Source organism: Carlito syrichta, unplaced genomic scaffold, assembly GCF_000164805.1.
Source record: "Carlito syrichta isolate Samal-C Ts95f unplaced genomic scaffold, Tarsius_syrichta-2.0.1 Scaffold305686, whole genome shotgun sequence".
Lineage (NCBI taxonomy): Eukaryota > Metazoa > Chordata > Mammalia > Primates > Tarsiidae > Carlito > Carlito syrichta.
The window spans coordinates 20474-41394 of record NW_007249782.1 but is presented as its reverse complement, the minus strand read 5'-3'; the positions used below and the strand labels follow the sequence as shown (position 1 = coordinate 41394).

The following is a 20921-nucleotide window of genomic DNA, read 5'->3' as shown; positions in this document are numbered from 1 at the left end:
TGCCCAGGCAGGTCTCGAACCCGCGGGCTCAGGCAATCCACTCACCTCGGCATCCCAAAGGCGCGGGATTACAGGCTGAGCCACTGAGCCCGGCTTTTTTTTTTAATTGGAGTCTCTGTCTCCCAGGCTGGAGTGCAGTGGCACCCTCACGGACACTGCAGCCTCGACCCATTGGGCTCAGGTGTTCCTTCCGCCTCAGCCTTCCAAGTAGCTGCAACTACAGAGGCATGCCACCACACCCAGTAAGTTTTTGTAATTTATTGTAGAGACGAGGTCTCACCAAGTTGCCCAGGCTGGTCTCGAACCCTCAGGCTCAGGCAATCCTCTTGCCTTGGCCTCCGAAAGTACTGGGATTACAGGCTTGAGCCACCGCACCCGGGCATGTTTTTGTTTTTTGTGTCAGAGTCTCACTCTGTCGCCCAGGCTGGAGTGCAGTGGTACAATCACAACTACCACAGTCTCAACCTGTGGGGTTCAGGAGATCCTGCTACCTCAGCCTCCTAAGTAGCTGAAACTTCAGGCACGCTACCACACCTGGCTAACTTTTTGATTTATTGCAGAGACAAGGTGTTGCCAAGTTGTCCCGACTGATCTTGAACCCCTGGGCTCTACCTCCCAAAGTGCTGGGATTACAGGCATGAGCCACGATACCCAGCTTTTCATAACTTCTGTAAATTGTTACAGCTCTCATATTTTTTTTCTTGTCTTAATCTGGATTGCTTTGGTCTTGCCTCTCCCATTTGTTCTCTCTGACTCTACTTGTTTCTCAATTCCTTCTTCCACATTCCAAGCTTTCTGGTTGCTTTCTTACTGGCTCGAAGTGGTTTAACAGAAGATAACTGTGTGAATTAACATAGTGGTCAAAATGATAAATTGATAGAAAACAAGTATAACCTAAAATTTGTAAAGGTAAAGGAGGCATTAGCTTACAAGGTGCAAGACCATGATGAGTAAAGCTAAGGAACTGGCATAACCTAACTGTACACCTAATTAAAGTAAGTTTACGGATATTCATCTAAGGTCTGATTTGCCCACAATGAGTACATCACTGCTTCTTTTTGGTTTTCTTTTCTTTTATTATTAAATAAATGAAATGAAGTTTCGTTATGTTGCCTAGGCTGTTCTTGATCTTCCGAGTTTAAGCAATCCTCTCTCTTCAGCCTCCCAAAATGCTGGGATTATGGGTGTGGGCCACTGCACCTGGCCCATTTTTATTTTTAATTATTTTGAGAGGGGGTCTTACTATGATGCCCAGGCTGGACTTGAATTCCTAGGCTCAAAGGATCCTCCCACCTAGGCCTCTCAAGTAGTTGGGAAAACAGACGTGAGCCACTGCACCAGGCTTTCAAGACTTAAAAAAAAAAAAAAAAACCAAATGTCCACCCCTTAAAAAACGTTTTCCTCTTTATTCTTAGAGACCCTGCTGTGCTGGGGTAGGAGGGGTCTAAGTATGTGTGTAGTCTGCCTGTGAAGTATACAAGCACTATCATTATATTCTTGGTTTGACAACTTTACTCATTTTAGCAAATTTATTTTTTTACTACTTTATTATTATTAAACTCTTTATTGGTCAGGCACAGTGCCCTCGCCTATAATCCCAGCACTTTGGGAGGCTAAAGTGAGAGGAATGTCTGAGCCCACAGACTCGAGATCAGCCTAGGCAACTTGGCAAGACTTCATCTCTACAATAAATAAAAAAATCAGCCAGGTGTGGTCGCACATGCCTGTAATTCCAGCTACTTGGAAGGCTGAGGCAGAAGGATCACCTGCGCCCAGCAGGTCGAGGGTGCAGGACCATGATCGTGCCACTGCACTCCAGCCTGGGCAACAAAGTGAGACTCCAACTCAAAACACAACAAGAAAATCTCTTTATTTTTGACTTACAGTCAAAATAGTCAAAGGAGGTTAAGAGTATGGATTCTAGAGTTCACCTCCTTGGTTCAAATCAGACTCTACTACTAACGAGCTATATAACCTTGATCAAGTTACTTAACCTGGGTTTCAATTTTGATATCTATAAAATGGGTATCATAATAAGTGGGCAACCAAATTACAGATTTATGAAGACTAAATGAGTTAATATATGTAAATGCTTAAAATAATTCTTGGTACATAGTAAATGTTATATATATATGTTAGCTATTAATTTCCCAAATTATTCTATTTTAAACTATTAACATTTCAACCCTTTCCTTTGAGAACCAAATCATCTGTCTTCTCTTCTTACCAAAATCCTCCTCCCCACAATCTCTCTCCTGCACATCAATGCTCAAGAGTTTGAATAAAAAGGGGAACAATCAGAGAATTGCTGGAGAGGAATATACAACAAAGTGGGAATTCTACTTGACTGCTGTAATCAGATTGACATTCACACTAATCATTCGGGAGGATGACTGGGATTTTCAATCATAAAGCTACAGTCTCCCATTGGAATTCTTTTTTCAATCCTTACTACTTTACCTAGTATTCCTTAACAGGAAGGCCAAAAAAGTCCTGCAAGAACAAATAAGTGAAGTGAGAAACTACTTACCTTAAATAGTGGTGGTGATAGCTTTCCTCTTCCCCCATTTTACAACTACAATCCAATACAAAGAGTAGAGAATCTTCACCTACCAGGAAGCAATGAGACTCAATCAAGCTGAGATGTGCTTTCAATTTTTGTGTATGTGCAAACTCTTCTCTTTCCCTCCCTTGCGTCAAAAATTGAGGAATCGGCCGGGCGCAGTGGCTCATGCCTATAATCCCAGCATGTTGGGAGGCCAAGGTGAGAGGACTGCCTGAGCTCTCAGACTTGGGACCAGCCTAGACAACTTGGTGAGACCTCATCTCTACAGTAAATCAAAAAATTAGCCGTGCATGGTGACGCATGCCTGTGGTTCCAGCTACTTGGAAGGCTGAGGCAGAAGGATCACCTGAGCCCAGCAGGTCACAGCTGCAGTGGCCATGAGCATACCATTGCACTCTGGTCTGGGCAACAGAGTGAGACTACAACTCAAAAACAAAAAAAAAAAAAGGAATTGAGGACTTATGATGAATCCAAAGCAAGAGAGTGTTTTCCCTGTGTTCTCATCCTCTTATTATCTCTATAGTCTAAAATCCCAAGAATTGTGAAAAACCTATCATCACACTTTAACCAGCAAATATATTAGAGACCATACTCAGAAAGTATGGTGAATATGAATTATTTATTCTGTTCCAGAAATGAACACAAAGGAGGCCTTTTTATCTTATCTTATTTTACTTTATTTTTATAGCGATGGGGTCTCACTGGGTTGTCCATACTGGCGTGCATTAGCTATTCACATTCATGACCATCATATAATATAGCCTCAAACTCCTGGCCTCAAGAGATCTTCCCACCTCAGTTTTCCAAGCAGCAAGGACTACAGGAGCATGCCATCTTGCCCAGCTATAAAGCAGTTGTATTTTTTTCATTTTTTGGAGTAGGAGTCTCACCCTATTGCCCAGGCTGGAGTGCAGTGGCACACTGCTTGCAGCCTCGACCTGCTTGGCTCAGGCAATCCTTCTGCCTCAGCCTTCCAAGTAGCTGGAACTACAGGTGTGCACCATCACACATGGGTAATTATGATTTATTTTAGAGACAAGGTCTCATCAAGTTGCCCAGGTTGGTCTCAAACACCTGGGCTCAGGAAATCCTCTTGCCTTTGCCTCCCAAAGTGCTGGGATTATAGGCGTGAGACACTAAACCCGGCTCAAAGCACTTCTTTAAAAAAGAACTAGTCGGCTCAATGGCTCAGCCTGTAGTCCCACGCTTTGGGAGGCAAGAGGATCACTTGAGGCCAGGAGTTCTAGACCAACCTGGGCAATATAGCAAGAACCCTTTATGAAAAATTTAAAATGAGCCAGGTGCCGAGGCTCACACCTATAATCCCCGTACTTTGGGAGGTCTAGATGAGAGGATTGCCAGAGCTCATGGGTTCAAGACCAGTCTGGGCAACTTGGTGAGACCTTGTCCCTACAATAAATTAAAAAAAAAATTAGCTGGGCATGGTGACACATGCCTGTAGTTCCAGTTACTTGGAAGGCTGAGATGGAAGGATCGCCTGAGCCCAGTAAGTCGAAGCTGTGGTGTCCAACCTAGGCGACAGAGTGAGACTCTGACTCAAAAAAAAAACCTGAAAAGCAAATAAAAACTCAAATTCTATTATTAGAACTTACTTAAGTTATGATTTTTAAAAATTCAAGAGTTGGACGAACAGCTCAGAAGAGGATTTTTCCAAATATGTATGAAGCTTGTTGTTTTTGAATTGTGGATCAGAGCTCGAGGGGGATATATTTCCCTTTTTTTTTTTTTTAAGTCAGAGTCTCACTCTGTAGGCCAGGCTGGATTACAGTGGAATGCTCGTGGCCAACACAGCATCTACCTGCTGGGTTCAGGTGATCATTCCGCCTCAGCCTTCCAAGTAGCTAGAACTACAGGTACGTACCACCAAGCCAGGCTAATTTTTTGATTTATCGTAGACACAAGGGCTTGCCTAGTTGCCCATGCTGGTCTCGAACCCCAGGCTCAGGCAATTCTCTCGCCTCCGTCTCCCCAAGTGCTAGGAGTAGAGAGGTGAGCCACTGCGCCCAGGAGAGTTCCTTTTAAATATAAAAGTTTTTGGGCCGGGCTCGGTGGATCAGCCTATAATCCCACGCCTTTGGGAGGCTGAGGTGAGTGGATTGCCTGAGCCCGCAGGTTCGAGACCCACCTGGGCAACTTGGCGAGACCTCAACTATACAATAAATCAAAAATTAGCTGGGCGTGGTAGCGCACGCCTGTAGCTCCAGCTACTTGGAAGGCTGAGGCGGAAGGATCGCCAGAGCCCAGCAGGTCGAGGCTGCGGTGGCCGGGAGCAGCCACTGCACTCCAATCTGGGCGACAGAGTGAGACTCCAACTCAAAAAAAATAAAAATAAAAATAAATTCATTAAAAAAAAAGAAAAGAAAAGTTTTTGGTAGAGGTGCTTCCAAGTGTCTTTGAGATCCACAAAGTATAGTAAGTATCCTATTTTAATATTCAAACCATACAGTCATTCTGGTGGCTCATGTCCAGCCTCTGCTGGATTGACTACTGCTTTTGCTATAGCAGTTGTTAAATATTTTGACTATCACTTCTATTACAACTAGAATTTTCACTATGTTACAAATGAGACAAAAAGAATAAAGAATTCAGGTGGCTAGTTTAAGTGCATGCAACCACTCTCTGACATGCAAAGTTTAATAACATTCCCTCATATTGATGGAAAATTTCAAATCTTTCAGAATGTTTTCATAGCAATTCTTTACTCAGAACAACTGCAATACAGACAAACTCCACTTTAGCAAACACGTAAGTGAGTTGCAGAGGTTATGGATAATCTGTCTTTGGTCAAAGGGCAGGTAAGTAATAGCAGCCAGCCAGTATCCCAGCATGGATGCTGTCTACTCAACCACCCAACTTTGGACCAGAACACCAAGCAGGAGTAGACCAGAAAAGCCAGCAATCAAAGCTCAGCTCATCACTTATGGCTTTTTTTTTCTTTTATTTATCTTATCACCCTTAGTTCCATGGAAACTGGAAGAGCTAGATGGATTTCAGACAATTGAAACATACATAAGGAAAGAAAGGAGAAGGCCTTCCTTAAATATACAAACCTTGATTCTCAGTCTACAATTTTCCTTTTTCTGGTCAACTGAGATTCGGCACGTACTGGATTGTAGTTGTAAGATGAAGGAAAGCTTAAAGTTAAAAAGTAGCTTTAAAATAAGCTCTATTGGAATAATCACAAAAAGCACCACTTTTTACTTTGGCAAATATAAAATTTCCAAAGTTACATTTAGAGGCCACCAAAAGTATAGAAGCAAAGATACCAGACAGAAATAAAACTAATCAGAACATTCATTTCAACTCTTTAAATCATAGGAACAAAATATAAATTGTAAGTACTTCAACATGGTAATAAAAATAGAAATATTAGATAGCGGTAGCACTAGCCTTAACTGTAATAGCTAGAATTTTTAAAAGCTTTTGTCTTTAAAAATCAAATTTGGGGGTCATTGCTCTGTTAAGCTATGGTCTGGCCATGTGTTCTTTAAGCTGTGGCCACCATGTTTTTTTAGCTTTAGCCCCTCTTCTACCTTGGGAAGGTGAATTTCTTCTCTCTCCTCTCTCTCCTCTCTCTCTCTCTCTCTCTCTCTCTCTCTCTCTCTCTCTCTCTCTCTCTCTCTCTCTCTCTCTCTCTCTCTCTCTGTCTCTCTCTCATTTACTTTCTGGCCATTGCTTTGCTATGCTGTGGTCTGGTCATGTGTTCTCTGATCATGGCCAGGCCCTGTTTTCCTAAGCTTTGGCCCCCTCTCCTATGTTGGAGAGATGAATCTCCTCTCTTTCTCTCTCTCTCTCTCTCTCATATTTACTTTCTAAATAAACTACATTTTCCAATCCAAAAAAAAATCAAATTTGGGGCCAGGCTCAGTGGCTCAGCCTGTAATCCCAGTACTTTGGGAGGCCAAGGTAAGCCTGGGGGCTCAAGACCAGCATGAGCAACTTGGTGAGACCTCATCTCTACAATAAATAAAAAAATAAGCCAGGCGTGGTAGCACACACCTATAGTTCCAGCTGTTTGAAAGGCTGAGGTGGAAGGATAGCCAGAGCCCAGCAGGTCAAGGCTGCGGTGGCCGTGAGTGTGCCACTGCGCTATAGCCTGGGTGACAGAGTGAGACTCCTACTCAAAAAAAAAAAAAAAAAAATTTCTGTATTTCACACTGGCATGATGGTACTGGTGAGTAACAGTAGCTAACAAGTATGATTACTTGCTGTGTGCCATACACAGACATAGCTCTTGTAATCTTTGACACTTGACATGCAGTCCACAGAACAAAAGTATGAGGAAAGTGCTATGATTACCCTCAGTTTACAGAAGAGACATTTTAATGTTTCTAAATATTAAAATTTATGATTTTGTACATAATAATCAGATGACCTGCTGGGCTCAGGCGATCCTTCTGCCTCAGTCTTTCAAGTAGCTGGAACTATAGGCATGAGCCACCATGCCCGGCTAACTTTTCCTGATTTATTGTAGAGCTGAAGTCTCACCTTACCCAGGCTGATCTTGAACTCCTGACTCAGACAATCCTATCACCTTGACCTCCCAAAGTGCTGAGATTATAGGCGTGAGCCACCATGTCTGGTCAAAATATGGAAATATTTCTATACCAGTTGGGCTACAGTCTGAATGTTTGTGTCCTTCAAAAATTTATATATTAAAACCTAATCCCCAATGCAACAGTAATAAGTGGTGGGACCTTCAGGAGGTGGTTAGAACACAGTCCTTAAGTATGGGATTAGTGCCTATAAAAGAGGCCACAGATAGGATCCAGGCATAGAAGAATGAATAAAATTTGCCTTCTACTTAGAAGGAACCATAGATCCAGACTGGCAAGCAGAATAAACAAATGACAGCACTACAGTGTTCTCAATGCTACAATCAGATAAAGTACCTCTGTTGGAGAAAGTCAGAAATATAGATATGAAATAAATCTTATATGGCCAGGCACAGTGGCTCAAGCCTGTAATCCCAGCACTTTGGGAGGCCGAGGTGAGAGGACTGCCTGAGTCCACATTCAAGACCAGCCTGGGCAACTTGGCGAGACTTCACCTCTATAATAAATCAAAAAATTAGCCGGGCATGGCAGTGCATGCCTGTAGTTCCAGCTACTTGGAAGGTTGAGGCAGAAGGATCACCTGAGCACAGCAGATCAAGGCTGTGGTCAGTGTCCATGAGCATGCCACTACCCTCCAGCCTGGGCCAGAGAGTAAGACTCCAACTCAAAAAAAAAAAAAAACAAAGAAAGAAAGAAAGAAAATATCCCAAATGACAATCAGTAGGGGACCAGATTAAATAAATCAAGCTATATTCATACCTTAGAATACAACACAGCTCTAAAAAGAAAAAAGGCAGATCTACTATGTGCTAATATAGAAAAACGTCTTAAGATAACAAGATCCTCCTTCCATAGAATAATATTAGAAAAACAGGCCAGGTGCTGTAGCTCACACCTATAATCCCAGTACTTCAGGAGGCTGAGGCAGAGGTCTAAGACCAGCCTGGGCAACTTGGTGAGACCTCATCTCTACAGTAAATCAAAACATTGGCCAGGTGTGGTAGCGCGTACCTGTAATTCCAGCTATTTGGAGGCTGAGGTGAAAGGATCACCTGAGCCCAGCAAGTCAAGGCTGCAGTGAACTGTGAGCATGTCACTGCATGACAGACTGAGACTCCAACTCAAAACAAAAAACAAAAAAAGAAACTGCCAATCATGACTGTGTCTCAGGAATGGAACTATTTCCATGTCTAGGAAGAAGGTATTGTTATAGTCATTATAATTTTTTAAATTTTTAGAAGAGAAAACAGATACATTTTTAAAAGTAGAATTGAAAGGGAAGCGGGCTCAGTGGCCCAGCCTGTAATCCCGCGCTTTGGGAGGCTGAGGTGAGTGGATTGCCTGAGCCCGCGGGTTCGAGACCCACCTGGGCAACTTGATGAGACCTCATCTCTACAATAAATCAAAAAAATGAGCCGGGTGTGGTAGCGTGCGCTTATAGTTCCAGCTACTTGGAAGGCTGAGGTGGAAGGATCGCCAGAGCCCAGCAAGTCGAGGCTGCAGTGGCCGCTCCCGGTCACTGCACTCCAATCTGGGTGACAGAGTGAGACTCCAACTCAAAAAAAAAAAAGAATTGAAAGGGAATACCTTCTTTTCACATAGTGATACACTTAGACTATTCCTTACTGTAAAATACTCTTTTTTGAGTTGGGTTATTAATGATTTCTTATATAACTGAGTATAGCTTTCTGCTAACAAATGTGTGCTACCTAATCAATGTCACACAAATTATCTAAACCAAATTAAGTATATTAATATAAAATTAATTTAACAGAAATAAAATATACCTAACTCCTCTTACCTGCCATGGATCCAGCCATTAATCTGTGCACATGACCCGAAATTCCCAGCTTTGTAGTAATTAACTAGAAACCAAAAGCACTGAATTAAATGAGATATTTTTTAAATGCAGCCCATTTCAATATTTAATAATGAAGACTTATTTCAAAAGAGTTATAGGATTAGAAAAAGAAAATTAGTAATAAATGTGAATGAAATGAGCACAATTTTTTTCTGAGTTGGAGTTTCACTCTGTCGCCCAGACTGGAGTGCAGTGGCACGCTTCCAGCCACTGCAGCCTCAACCTGCTGGGCTCCAGCAATCCTTCCGCCTCAGCCTTCCAAGTAGCTGGAACTACAGGCGCACACTACCACGCCTGGCTAATTTTTTGATTTATTGTAGAGATGAGATCTTGCCAAGTTGCCCAGGCAGGTCTCGAACCCGCGGGCTCAGGCAATCCACTCACCTCAGTCTCCCAAAGCATGAGATTACAGGCTGAGCCACCAAGCCCGGCTATTGAGCACAATTATAAAGTTTGGCAGTGTTACATCTCATCAGAAGGAGATACTTCCTCTGAAGCATCTGCTTTAATTTCTTGCCCTTTTTTTAGAGGCAATATAGCTCAGAATTGCTAAATATGTAATATTACATATAAAGGCCCATAACCTTAAAGTGCAAATGAGGGTGGTAGGAATAAAATGCTACTATTTTCAAAAAGTGCTACTATAGACAAAAAGTATTGATATACTGAGAGCCGCAATTCTAACTGACTGATTAGTTTAGAATGTTCTCTTCTCTACTGCTTACTTTTCATTCTAAGACACCCCTTTCTGTGTTAAGATAATGTTTGAGGAGATGAACTTTCACTAAGCCAGAGAAGAGAAACTGAATCAATGAGTACCACAGGACAAGTTATTAACTTACTCCAGAACAGACTTTCACAATACAGTTTCACTATTTTATTTAAAAAAGAAAATCCAAGGCCAGGCACGGTGGCTCATGCCTATAATCCCAGTACTCTGGGAGGCTGAGGTGGAAGAATTGCTTGAGCTCAAGAGTTTGAGAGAAGCCCCAGGTGAGACCTTGTCTCTACAAAAAGTCAAAAAATTAGCTAGGCAGCTGGGCACAGTGACTCACACCTGTAATCCCAGCATTTTGGGAGGCCAAGGCTAGTAGATTGCCTGAACCCAGAGGTTCGAGACCAGCCAGGCAACTTGGCAAGACCTCATCTCTACAATACATCAAAAATTAGCCCGGCGTGGTAGTGCACACCTGTAAATCCGCCTATTTGGAAGACTGAGGTGGAAGGATCACCAGAGCCCAACAGGTCGATGCTGAGGTGGCTGTGAGTGTGCCACTGCACTCCAGCCTGGGCAATAGAGAGAGATTCCACCTCAAAAAAAAAAAAAAATAGCTGGATGTGGTGGTACATGCCTGTAGTTACAGCTACTGGGATGGCTGAAGTGGAAGAATCGTCTGAGCCCAGCAGGTCGAGGCTGCCATGGCCGTGAGCATTCCACTACACTCCAGCCTTCTTGAAAAAAGCAACAGAGTAAGACTGACTCAAAAAAAAAATTAGCTGGGTGAGATGACATGCACCTGTTGTCCCAGCTACTTGGGAGGCTGAGATGGAAGGATCACCTGAGCCCAAAATGTCAAGGCTATGGTGAGCCATGATTGTGCCACTGCACTCCAACGTGGGCAACAGAGCAAGGGGTATCTCCACAAAATAAATAAAATTCAAAAATTAGAAAAAAGCTCTTAATATTTTATGGATTTATTATTATCTTCTTGAAAAATGGCCTGGCTTTTTTTCTCCATGTATGAACATAAAGAATTTGGCCAAGCCAGGCACGATGGCTCACACCTGTAACCCCAGCACTTTGGGAGGTAGAGGTGAGAGGACTGCCTGTGCCTGGGGGTTTCAAGACCAGCCTGGGGAAATTGGCGAGACCTCGTCTCTACAATAATCAAAAAATTAGTCAGGTGTGGAGGCACATGCCTGTGGTTCCAGCTACATGGAATGCTGGAACAGAAGAATTGCTCGAGTCCAGCAAGTAGAGGTTGTGGTGGCCGTGAGAGTGCCACTGTACTCTAGCCTGGGTGACAGTGAGATACCAACTCAAAAATAAATCAAAAAAAGAATTAGCTAGGCTCACATCTATATACAGAACTTTGGGAGGCCAAAACAGAAAGATCACTTAAGACCAAAAATTCAAGACCAGCCTGGGCAATAATAGCAAGACTCCTATCTCTAAAAAATAAAAAAAATTTAAAAGTCTACTCAGAAATTACTAACAATTCTGGAATAGGTCACTCCAAAACCAACTTATATTTTAAAAATCCCAACTATCACAAGTCTTACTCCTTACAAAAGGCATTATGTTATCCAGTCATCAAAAGTAACTTAAATAAAAGTAACTTTAAAGTCCAAAGCAATCACTGGTCAAGTAAGCAAGATATACAAGGACACAAAAGAAAAAAGATGAAAGTTCACCTACCGTTTTATATTGCTCAAATGCCATAAACTGGATTGCACCATAGGGAAAGATTCGAATCATCATTGCACCATTTCCTTTATACAATCCAAGGTATCCTTCCTTTTGAGGAACAGCACGCAATGCAGAAAATACTCCTAGTTTTAGAAAGAATTTTAGAAAAAAAATACTATTAAAACAGAGAAAGGTATCTACAACCAAATTTTCATGACAATCATAGATAAAGATTACTATGCCATCATACATATATAATTTTGCTTGAGGAATTATGCAAACAGAAATTTCTATTGAACAGTTAAACTTACTTAAAATACATCATATATCGCCGGGCTCGGTGGCTCAACCTGTAATCCCGCGCCTTTGGGAAGCTGAGGTGAGTGGATTGCCTGAGCCCGTGGGTTCAAGACCCGCCTGGGCAGCAAGACCTCATCTCTACAATAAATCAAAAAATCAGCCGGGCGTAGTAGCGCGTGCCTGTAATTCCGGCTACTTGGAAGGCTGAGGTGGAAGGATTGCTGGAGCCCAGCAGGTCGAGGCTGCGGTGGCTGGGAGCAGCCACTGCACTCCAGTCTGGGCGACAGAGTGAGACTCCAACTCAAAAAACAAAACAAAAAAATACATCATATATCAAAATTATATAAATACACCTCATATAAAAATATTAAACCTAGCCAGGCTCGGTGGCTCAGCCTGTAATCCCAGCGCTTTGGGAGGCCAAGGTGAGTGGATTGCCTGAGTCCGCAGGTTCAAGACCCGCCTGGGCAACTTGGCGAGACCTCATCTCTACAATAAATCAAAAAATTAGCCGGGCATGGTAGTGCGTGCCTGCAGTTCCAGCTACTTGGAAGGCTGAAGCAGAAGGAATGCCGGAACGCAGGTCGAGGCTGCAGTGGCCAGGAGCGTACCACTGCACTCCAGTCTGGGTGACAGAGTGAGACTCCAACTTAAAAAAAAAAAATTAAACCTATGGTAGCCAGAACAGCTACAAATTATGGCAAATCATATATATAATTATAGCAAATTATATTGCACTATGTCAATCTAAAAACTATTAACAGCAGAAATATATTCAGGGTCCAGGTATTGCACTGAAGGTAATCTGCTCTATCTGGAAGGATGAAGGAAGGTTTCGCAGACTAAGTCAGACCCATATGTGTTGTTTACATAAGGAAGCTGCTAAATGAAACAACCAAACAAAAAGACTACCTAGACCAGGGACAGTGGTTTATGCCTGTAATCCCAGCATTTTGGGAGGCCAAGGCAGGAGGATTGCTTGGGTCCAGGAATTCAAGACCAGCCTAGGCAACATAGTGAGACCTCATCTCTACAAAAAGTCAAAAATTAGGCCAGGCACGGTGACTCACGGCTATAATCACAGCACTTTGGAAGGCTGAGGTGAAAGGACTGCCTGAGCCCATGGGTTCGAGACCAGCCTGGGCAACTTGGCAAGACCTCATCTCTACAATAAATCTAAAAATTAGTCGGGCATGGTGGCATGTGCCTGTAGTTCCAGCTACTTGTAAGGATCACCTGAGCTCAGCAGGTTGAGGTTGCAGTGGCCGTGAGCATGCTACTGTACTCCAGCCTAGGTGATAGAGTGAGACTCCAACTCAAAAAAAAAAAAAAGTCAAAAATAATCCCAATATAGTTGAGCCTGCCTGTAGTCCCAGCTACTTGGGAGGCTGAGGTAGAAGGATCACCTGAACCCAGGAGGTCAAGGCTGTAGTGAGCCATGATTGTGCCACTGTATTCCAGTCTGGGCAACAGAGTGAGACCCTGACTCAAACAAAACAAAACAAGACTACTTATTAAAACTGTTTAAATGTAGGGACACATTTCATAATTAGGACACTTTAAAAAGGAATAATGATAAACAAAGGTCTGAATTTTGATCAATATACATTGATATGTTTATTACTCTTAGTCACTGATCCTACTAGCAGTATACAGACTTCTCATAAACACATCACTACTTCCATTACTCAACTATTTAAATTCAAGTTCCCCTTCAAATTTTTCAAGCAGAAATTTGATCAACTCTAAAAGGAAATCACTTGGCTCATTTCAAATTTTAGATTGCAAATAATCTTTTCAGCCCTTCTCAGTATTAAAATTGTAGGTACTTAACATCCAAGAAAAAGACAAATCCCAAAAAGCATTTAGTAATAAGCAGCTATCTAAATACACTAACATTCAATTAACAATAATTCTATTAAAGACTGCCTCTTGCTGGAAGAGGAAACAAAGGTTAAGCCCTGTTTAATTTGATTCAAAAGTGTTTATAACAATTAAAGGGTAATCACATTTAGAACAATGGCTACCTGTTAGGGACAGGAAGGCTGATGGTAAGGTAGAAGTATAGAGGCAGTTTCAACGATACTAATGATGTTTATTTCCAAAGCCCTGTTCTTTTTTTATTTTTTATCTTTTATTTATTTATTTTTATTTTAAAGATGTGGGGTATAATTCAGGATTAGGTATACAAATGTTCATTTTGCAGGTACCCTTGTTAATGAGGTGTGCCCCCCCGCCCCAGGCAGATTCCCACTACTGCCGATCCTTCATCCCTGTCCCCCTCCCGGCAGTTTCCCACTACTGTCAGTCATTCTCTTATAGTATTACAATAATTGTTCAAAGTCCATTTATGAGTGAGAACATGACACTTAGTTCTTTGTTTCTGTGAAAGATCACTCAGTATTATAGACTCTAATTCCTCCAGGTTGCTGTGAAGTTCATGATTTTGGTCTTCGTTATGGCTGCGTAATATTCCATCGTGTATATGTACCACATTTTTTTTATCCAGTCCTTTTTTGATGGGCAGCATGGTTGGTTCCATGTTCTTGTTACTGTGAACAATGCTGCGATAAACATATTTGTGCAGGCATCTTTTTTATAGATTGATTTTGAGTTCTTCTGGGTATATTCCCAGTAGGGGGATTGCAGGGTCATATGGAAGGTCTTTTTAGATCTTCTGGCAATCACCACACTATTTTCCACAGAAGTTATACTAGCTTACACTCCCACCAACAGTGTAGAAATGTTCCCTTTTCACCACATCCTCTCTAGCATCTGTTGTTTTTTGTTATTGATGATAGTCATCCTGACCGGAGTTAGGTGGTATTGCAGTGTGGTTTTAATTTGCATTTCATGATGACTAGTGAGGCTGAGCATTTTTTCATGTATCTGTTGGCTGCTCATACATCTTCTTTCAGAACTGTCTATTCATATCTTTTGCCCACTTTGTTTTTTTGTTGTTTTTTTTTTTTTTGAGTTGGAGTCTCACTCTGTCACCCAGACTGGAGTGCAGTGGCCGCTCCCGGCCACCGCAGCCTCGACCTGCTGGGCTCCGATGATCCTTCCGCCTCAGGCTTCCAAGTAGCTGGAACAACAGGCACGCGCTACCACACCCAGCTAATTTTTTATTTATTGTAGAGATGAGGTCTCTCCAAGCTGCTCAGGTGGGTCTTGAACCCGCGGGTTCAGGCAATCCACTCACCTCAGCCTCCCAAAGGAATTACAGGCTGAGCCACCGAGCCCGGGAAAGATCCCTATTGAATCTGTTACATCAAGCTTGTATGTTATTTAAATCTACCTCTGTATCTTTACTTATTTTATCAAGCTAGATTAGAAGGTAGGTCTGTTGTAGGTTACATCAATGTCAGGACCTACTAATATTTGGTAAAATATAAGTATATGCTTACATATGTATGCATTAGCTCTGGAAAGAATTGAAAGAAAATTATAAAACGCTTAATTTCCAAGGAAGCAACAAGGAAGGGAGGAAGATGTTTTGCTTTTATACTTTTTATTATATATCTTGTGAAAATATAATTTTAAAAATAAATTAAAAAATAAAATGCAAAAGCAATAAAATTAAAGTAAACATTTTAAAAGAATCCTATTGTGATTTACTGTTTTTAGACCACATTTGACTGGAGAAAGCTAAATAGAGGTCAAAGATTGTCAATATATTACAGGAAAAAGTTTCTGACACTGACATTGCAAATTGGAAAAAGAAAATTTTTAAATTTTTTTATTTTATAGAGACAGGGGTCTCACTATTTTGTTTAGGTTGGTCTCAAACTACTGCCCTCAAGTGATCCTCCTTTCATGGCTTCCCAAAGTGCCAGAATTAAGGAAGTGAGCCACTGTGTCAGGCCAGGAAGAAGAAATTTTAAATATATTTCTTCCTTTTCATTTGGCAAAAATAATTTTGATTTAAAATTCAAGTAGTGCCAAGCTCGGTGGCTCAGCCTGCAATCCCGTGCCTTTGGGAGGCTGAGGTGAGTGGATTGCCTGAGCCCGCGGGTTCAAGACCCGCCTAGGCAGCGAGACCTCATCTCTACAATAAATCAAAAAATCAGCCGGGCATTGGTAGTGCGTGCCTGTAATTCCAGCTACTTGGAAGGTTGAGGCGGAAGGATCGCCGGAGCCCAGCAGGTCGAGGCTGCGGTGGCCGGGAGCGGCCACTGCACTCCAGTCTGGGCAACAGAGTGAGACTCCAACTCAAAAAATAAATAAATAAATAAATAATAAAATTAAATTCAAGTAGCTTTTGATGCCTCAGAAATAATGTCACATTTTTAAAAATGAGCTAAGGGAGAAGTGATAGGCTTGTTTGAAAGTATATCGTTATAACTTTGGCTACAAAAAACCATGTATTAAAAAAAAAAAAAGCCGGGCTCGGTGGCTTACTCTGTAATCCTGCGCCTTTGGGAGACTGAGGTGAGTGGATTGCCTGAGCCCGCCAGTTCGAGACCCACCTGGGCAACCTGGCGAGACCTCATCTCTACAATAAATAAAAAATTAGCCGGGCGTGGTAGCGCGCACCTGTAGTTCTGGCTACTTGGAAGGCTGACACGGAATGATCGCCGGAGCCCAGCAGGTCGAGGCTGCGGTGGCCGGGAGCGGCCACTGCAATCCAGTCTGGGCGACAGAGTGAGACTCCAATGCAAAAAAATAAATAAATAAAAATAAAAAATTTAAAAACTATTTTATACATATAAAGGAGGTACTAGAATAAAACACTTTAAAACATTTTAAAAATAAAATTTAAAGACGCCAATAAGGAGTTTTTTTTGGCATGTATATTTTAAAGATACACAATACTCCAAATAGTGCTCCAGGAGTTCATTGTTGCGCTCCAGGAAATCTACTTCAAATTCTGTATGCCTTGTGGGGTACAGGGTAACCCGTGGCATGCAGCCCTGTGGAGCGTGAAATCTACTGTGAATATGTAATCTAATGATTACAAGTCAGGAAACAAAACAACATACATCAGCATGGGGAGAAGGTTAAAGGAATAAAACCATTCTGTTCAGACATTCATATGCTGGGGCATTGCAAAACACCCAAGATATTGGGTAATATAATTCATGTCATTTTTGCCCTCAATTTAGACAACAAAGGAAAATAATTTTCTTCCGTTCCAGTTTTTTGTCATCTCTCAATAAGGTCAAAGGTCTGATTCTTTCTATACATGAGCAATACATTGTGTGAGGACATAAAATTCAGAGATGGTTGTAATTTTTTTTCTTTCAATTTTTTTCTTTCAAGTACAGACTTCCGTAACTTTAAAAATACTGACAAGAAAATGAGCTAGTTAATTTCATCCTAACAACTTAATTGGAAAAATAATTGATTCTTATTCACCCTGTTAAACATCTTTCTGTATACCATGCTACACAGATCATACACAGCATATGTGGTTTCTATCTACTGAAGCATGAAACTGTAAAGCAATGGAGTACTATGAGTTAGTGACCCCAACCTAATTTTTTTCCTGGTCTCTGTCCACATTAATGTTTTTTACTTTTAAATCTTTCCCCATCCCCTGGTTGAAAAAGTAATATGTTCAACATGCTTTACAAATGAGCTAAGAGGAAAAATATCTTCTATAACCCCACCACTCAAAACTAACCACTTACTGTTAATATTTATCCTTCCAGTCTTTTGTCTAAAAAAATGTGTATTTATATAAAATGCAATATGAATAAATTATTTTGTAATATTCTTCATCTAAAGTATTATGAGCCGGGCTCGGTGGCTCAGCCTGTAATCCCCCGCCTTGGGAGGCTAAGGTGAGTGGACTGCCTGAGCCCGCGGGTTCGAGACCCACCTGGGCAACTTGGTGAGACCTCATCTCTACAATAAATCAATAACTAGCCAGGCGTGGTAGTGCACGCCTGTAGTTCCAGCTACTTGGAGGGCTGAGGCAGAAGGATGGCCGGAGCCCAGCAAGTCGAGGCTGCAGTGGCCAGGAGCAGCCAATGCACTCCAGTCTGGGCGACAGAGTGAGACTCCGACTCAAAAAAAAATAAAAAAATTAAAAAATAAAGTATTATGAATATTGTTTCCAGTTAATTAATATTCTTTTATAATTTTTTTGCAGCAGATACCAATTTTTATGATTATAAAATAGACTATAATATAAATAAACTAAAACTTATTTTGTGAATTCCCTATTATTGAATATTTTACGTTGTTTAGGGTTTTTCTTTTTAATAATATAAATAATGCTTTGATCCCTGCAAGGGGGGACTGAAAAAACAATATTGTATACCTAACCCTGAATTGTACTCCACATCTTTATAATTTAAAAAAAAAAAACTGAAAGAAAAAAGAAAAAACAATAGCATTTTATTTTCGGGAGGCAAAGTCTTTGTAGTTCAGGCTTTCCCCCACTAGGTTAGTGTTCCAAGAACCCAACAGCATCAGTGTACCAGCTAATGTGAGAAGCTGCGCTCGGCTTCAGTAAATTTTTTTTTTTTTTTTTTTGAGATTCTTTCAGCAAATTTGCCCATGTCGTGATGGGTGATTTACCTGAACAATCTGCCCAACACCACGCTGAGTGTTCAGCAGTTTTCGATCAAAACTGGTATGACCCACCTGCCCCACCCTCCCTATTCACCGGATCTTGCCCGAATGACTTTTGTTTCCACCGGTGAAAACAGTCCTCAAAGGGAAATGTTTTGGGCAACCCTCTTTCGGGGCCCCTCCCATGTGGGAGCTCTTCTGATTTAATAAATTCCTGCTTTCTCACCAAAAAGAAAAGGGGGAAACTTTTTGTTGACATGAAAGAGGTGAAACAAACAATGGCAGAAGTACTAAAAGGCATCAAAACTAAGGCGATCAAAACTGCTTTGAGCAGTGGAAAAAGTGTCCCAATAGATGTACTGCATCAAATAGCAATTCCTTTGAAGATGACAGAGGTTTAAATGTGTAAGAATAAGCCGGGCTGGGTAGCTCAGCCTATAATCCCGCGCCTTGGGAGGCTGAGGTGAGTGCACTGCCTGAGCCCGCGGGTTCGAGACCCGCCTGGGCAACTTGGCGAGACCTCATCTCTACAATAAATCAAAAGAAAATTAGCCGGGTGTGGGAGCGCGTGCCTGTAGTTCCAGCTACTTGGAAGGCTGAGGCGGAAGGAACACCGGAGCCCAGCAGGTCGAGGCTGTGGTGGCTGGGAGCGGCCACTGCACTCCAGTCTGGGCAACAGAGTGAGACTCCAACTCAAAAAAAAAAAAAAAAAGTAAAAAAAAAAATTTAAAGTTTATAGAATAACAATATTTAAGCCGAGCTCAGTGGCTCAGCCTGTAATCCCACACCTTTGGGAGGCTGAGGTCAGTGGATTGCCTGAGCCACTGCACTCCAGTCTGGGCGACAGAGTGAGACTCCAACTCAAAAAAAAAGAATAACTTCTTAGAACTAGAATTGCAAGGTCAAAGAGTATGTACTTTTCAAGACTTTTATGCATACTGCCAAAATGTCCTTCAAAAAGACTGTAAAAAATTTATTCCTACCAATGATAAATTATCAGACTGTCCATCTCAAGTGGCTGATTTTCATGTTTGTAAGGAACAACTATGTTCTTGATTTTTTTTTTTTTTTTTTGAGTTGGCGTTTCACTCTGTCACCCAGACTGGAGTACATTGGCCACTCCCGGCCACCGTGGCCTTGACCTGCTGGGCTCCAGCGATCCTTCCACCTCAGCTTTCCAAGTAGCTTGAACTACAGGCGCGCGCTCCCACGCCCGGCTAATTTTTTGATTTATTGTAGAGATGAGGTCTCGCCTGCCCAGGCGGGTCTCAAACCCACTGGCTCAGGCAATCCACTCTCCTCAGCCTCCCAAAGGCGCGGGATTACAACCTGAGCCACCGAGCCTGGCCCCCTTACAAAATTTGCCCGAAAACTTGAACTCCCTTTTGTGCCCTCTTTCCACTATAATTCACAACTGGAAACCAAGCCAACAGATAATATTTTCATTCATTTTTATCTTTAGCATCTATTAACTCACCTAAATGTTTGTAATGGTGATTGTGAGCTTGTAGTAAAACTTTTACTCTATCCAGCGGAGCAACTGTTGTTTTGGCACAGCATCCTGCAATACCTAAAAAAAAATTGAAAGATCAGGAAAAAATTGTATATCGTTTCTTTTTTTTTTTTTTGAGTCGGTGTCTCACTCTGTCGCCCAGACTGGAGTGCAGTGGCCGCTCCCGGTCACCGCAGCCTCGACCTGCTGGGCTCCAGCGATCCTCTCGCCTCAGCCTTCCAAGTAGCTGGAACTACAGTCGCCTGCTACCACACCCAGCTCATTTTGATTTATTGTAGAGATGAGGTCTCGCCAAGTTGCCCAGGCGGGTCTTGACCCTGCAGTCTCAGGCAATCCACTGACCTCAGCCTCCCAAAGGCACGGGATTACAGGCTGAGCCACCAAGGCCGGCTAATTTATACCATTTCTTACCAGATGGAAATTATTATTTGTTCACCCAGTAAGTCCTCTGATTTCTAAGTTGGTCTCCATGGGTAGAACTACTCAGCAGCAGGAATATGCTGATAACGTGTCCCTGTATCATTCCCTGTAATTTAATAATTGAGCATGTCAAACTTAAAAATGAGTTTATTGAGAGTAAATCACCTCATAATACCTGATGAACACTTGGAATCCTGCTAAAACGGGGTTATGGAAACAGACACTTGAAAATACGTACCCAACTATAAGGTTCCATTTTAGTAACCACGTCTTTTTCTGGATAATTTTTTCATTAAACAACCAACTTTTACCCACAAAGTCCATCATTCATTTATACATTCAGCAAATATGTATTTGATCCCTATTATGTGCCACTGGGCAGAGGTGTAGATGAAAGCAGAATAAAGTGAGCTTTAGCATAGGTCAGAGTCCAGGCCAGCAGGACTAGCTTGGCATGCTTGTAAAACAATGATAGAAACACTTTTCTACAATACCTTACATGTAGTAAGCATCTGATAAAATGAGTTATTGGTCGGGCTCGGTGGCTCAGCCTGTAATCCCAGCACTTTGGGAGGTCGAGGTGAGTGGATTGCCTGAGCCTGCAGGTTTGTGACCCGCCTGGGCAACTTGGTGAGACCTCATCTCGACAACAAATCAAAAAAAAAAATTAGCCGGGCGTGGTAGCACGCACCTGTAGTTCCAGCTACGTGGAAGTTTGAGGCGGAAGGATCGAGGCTGCGGGGGCCGGGAAC

The 20921-nt window shown here is 42.0% G+C and overlaps 1 protein-coding gene across 3 annotated transcripts in view; it reads right to left on the bottom strand.

Moving 5' to 3' along the window:
* The window catches only part of SLC25A16 (solute carrier family 25 member 16), a 51355-nt gene that overhangs the window by 23446 nt on the left and 6988 nt on the right, over positions 1 to 20921 (bottom strand). For 2 of the 3 annotated variants that reach the window (XM_008062287.2, XM_021714603.1), the window contains exons 2-4: positions 19714 to 19806; positions 11424 to 11557; positions 8945 to 9008 (exon numbers count right to left, since the gene is read on the bottom strand). In XM_008062287.2, coding sequence (XP_008060478.1) covers positions 8945 to 9008; positions 11424 to 11557; positions 19714 to 19806 — 291 coding nt within the window. The remainder of the gene's footprint in view (positions 1 to 8944; positions 9009 to 11423; positions 11558 to 19713; positions 19807 to 20921) is intronic. The other variant, XM_008062286.2, reaches the window with a different exon arrangement.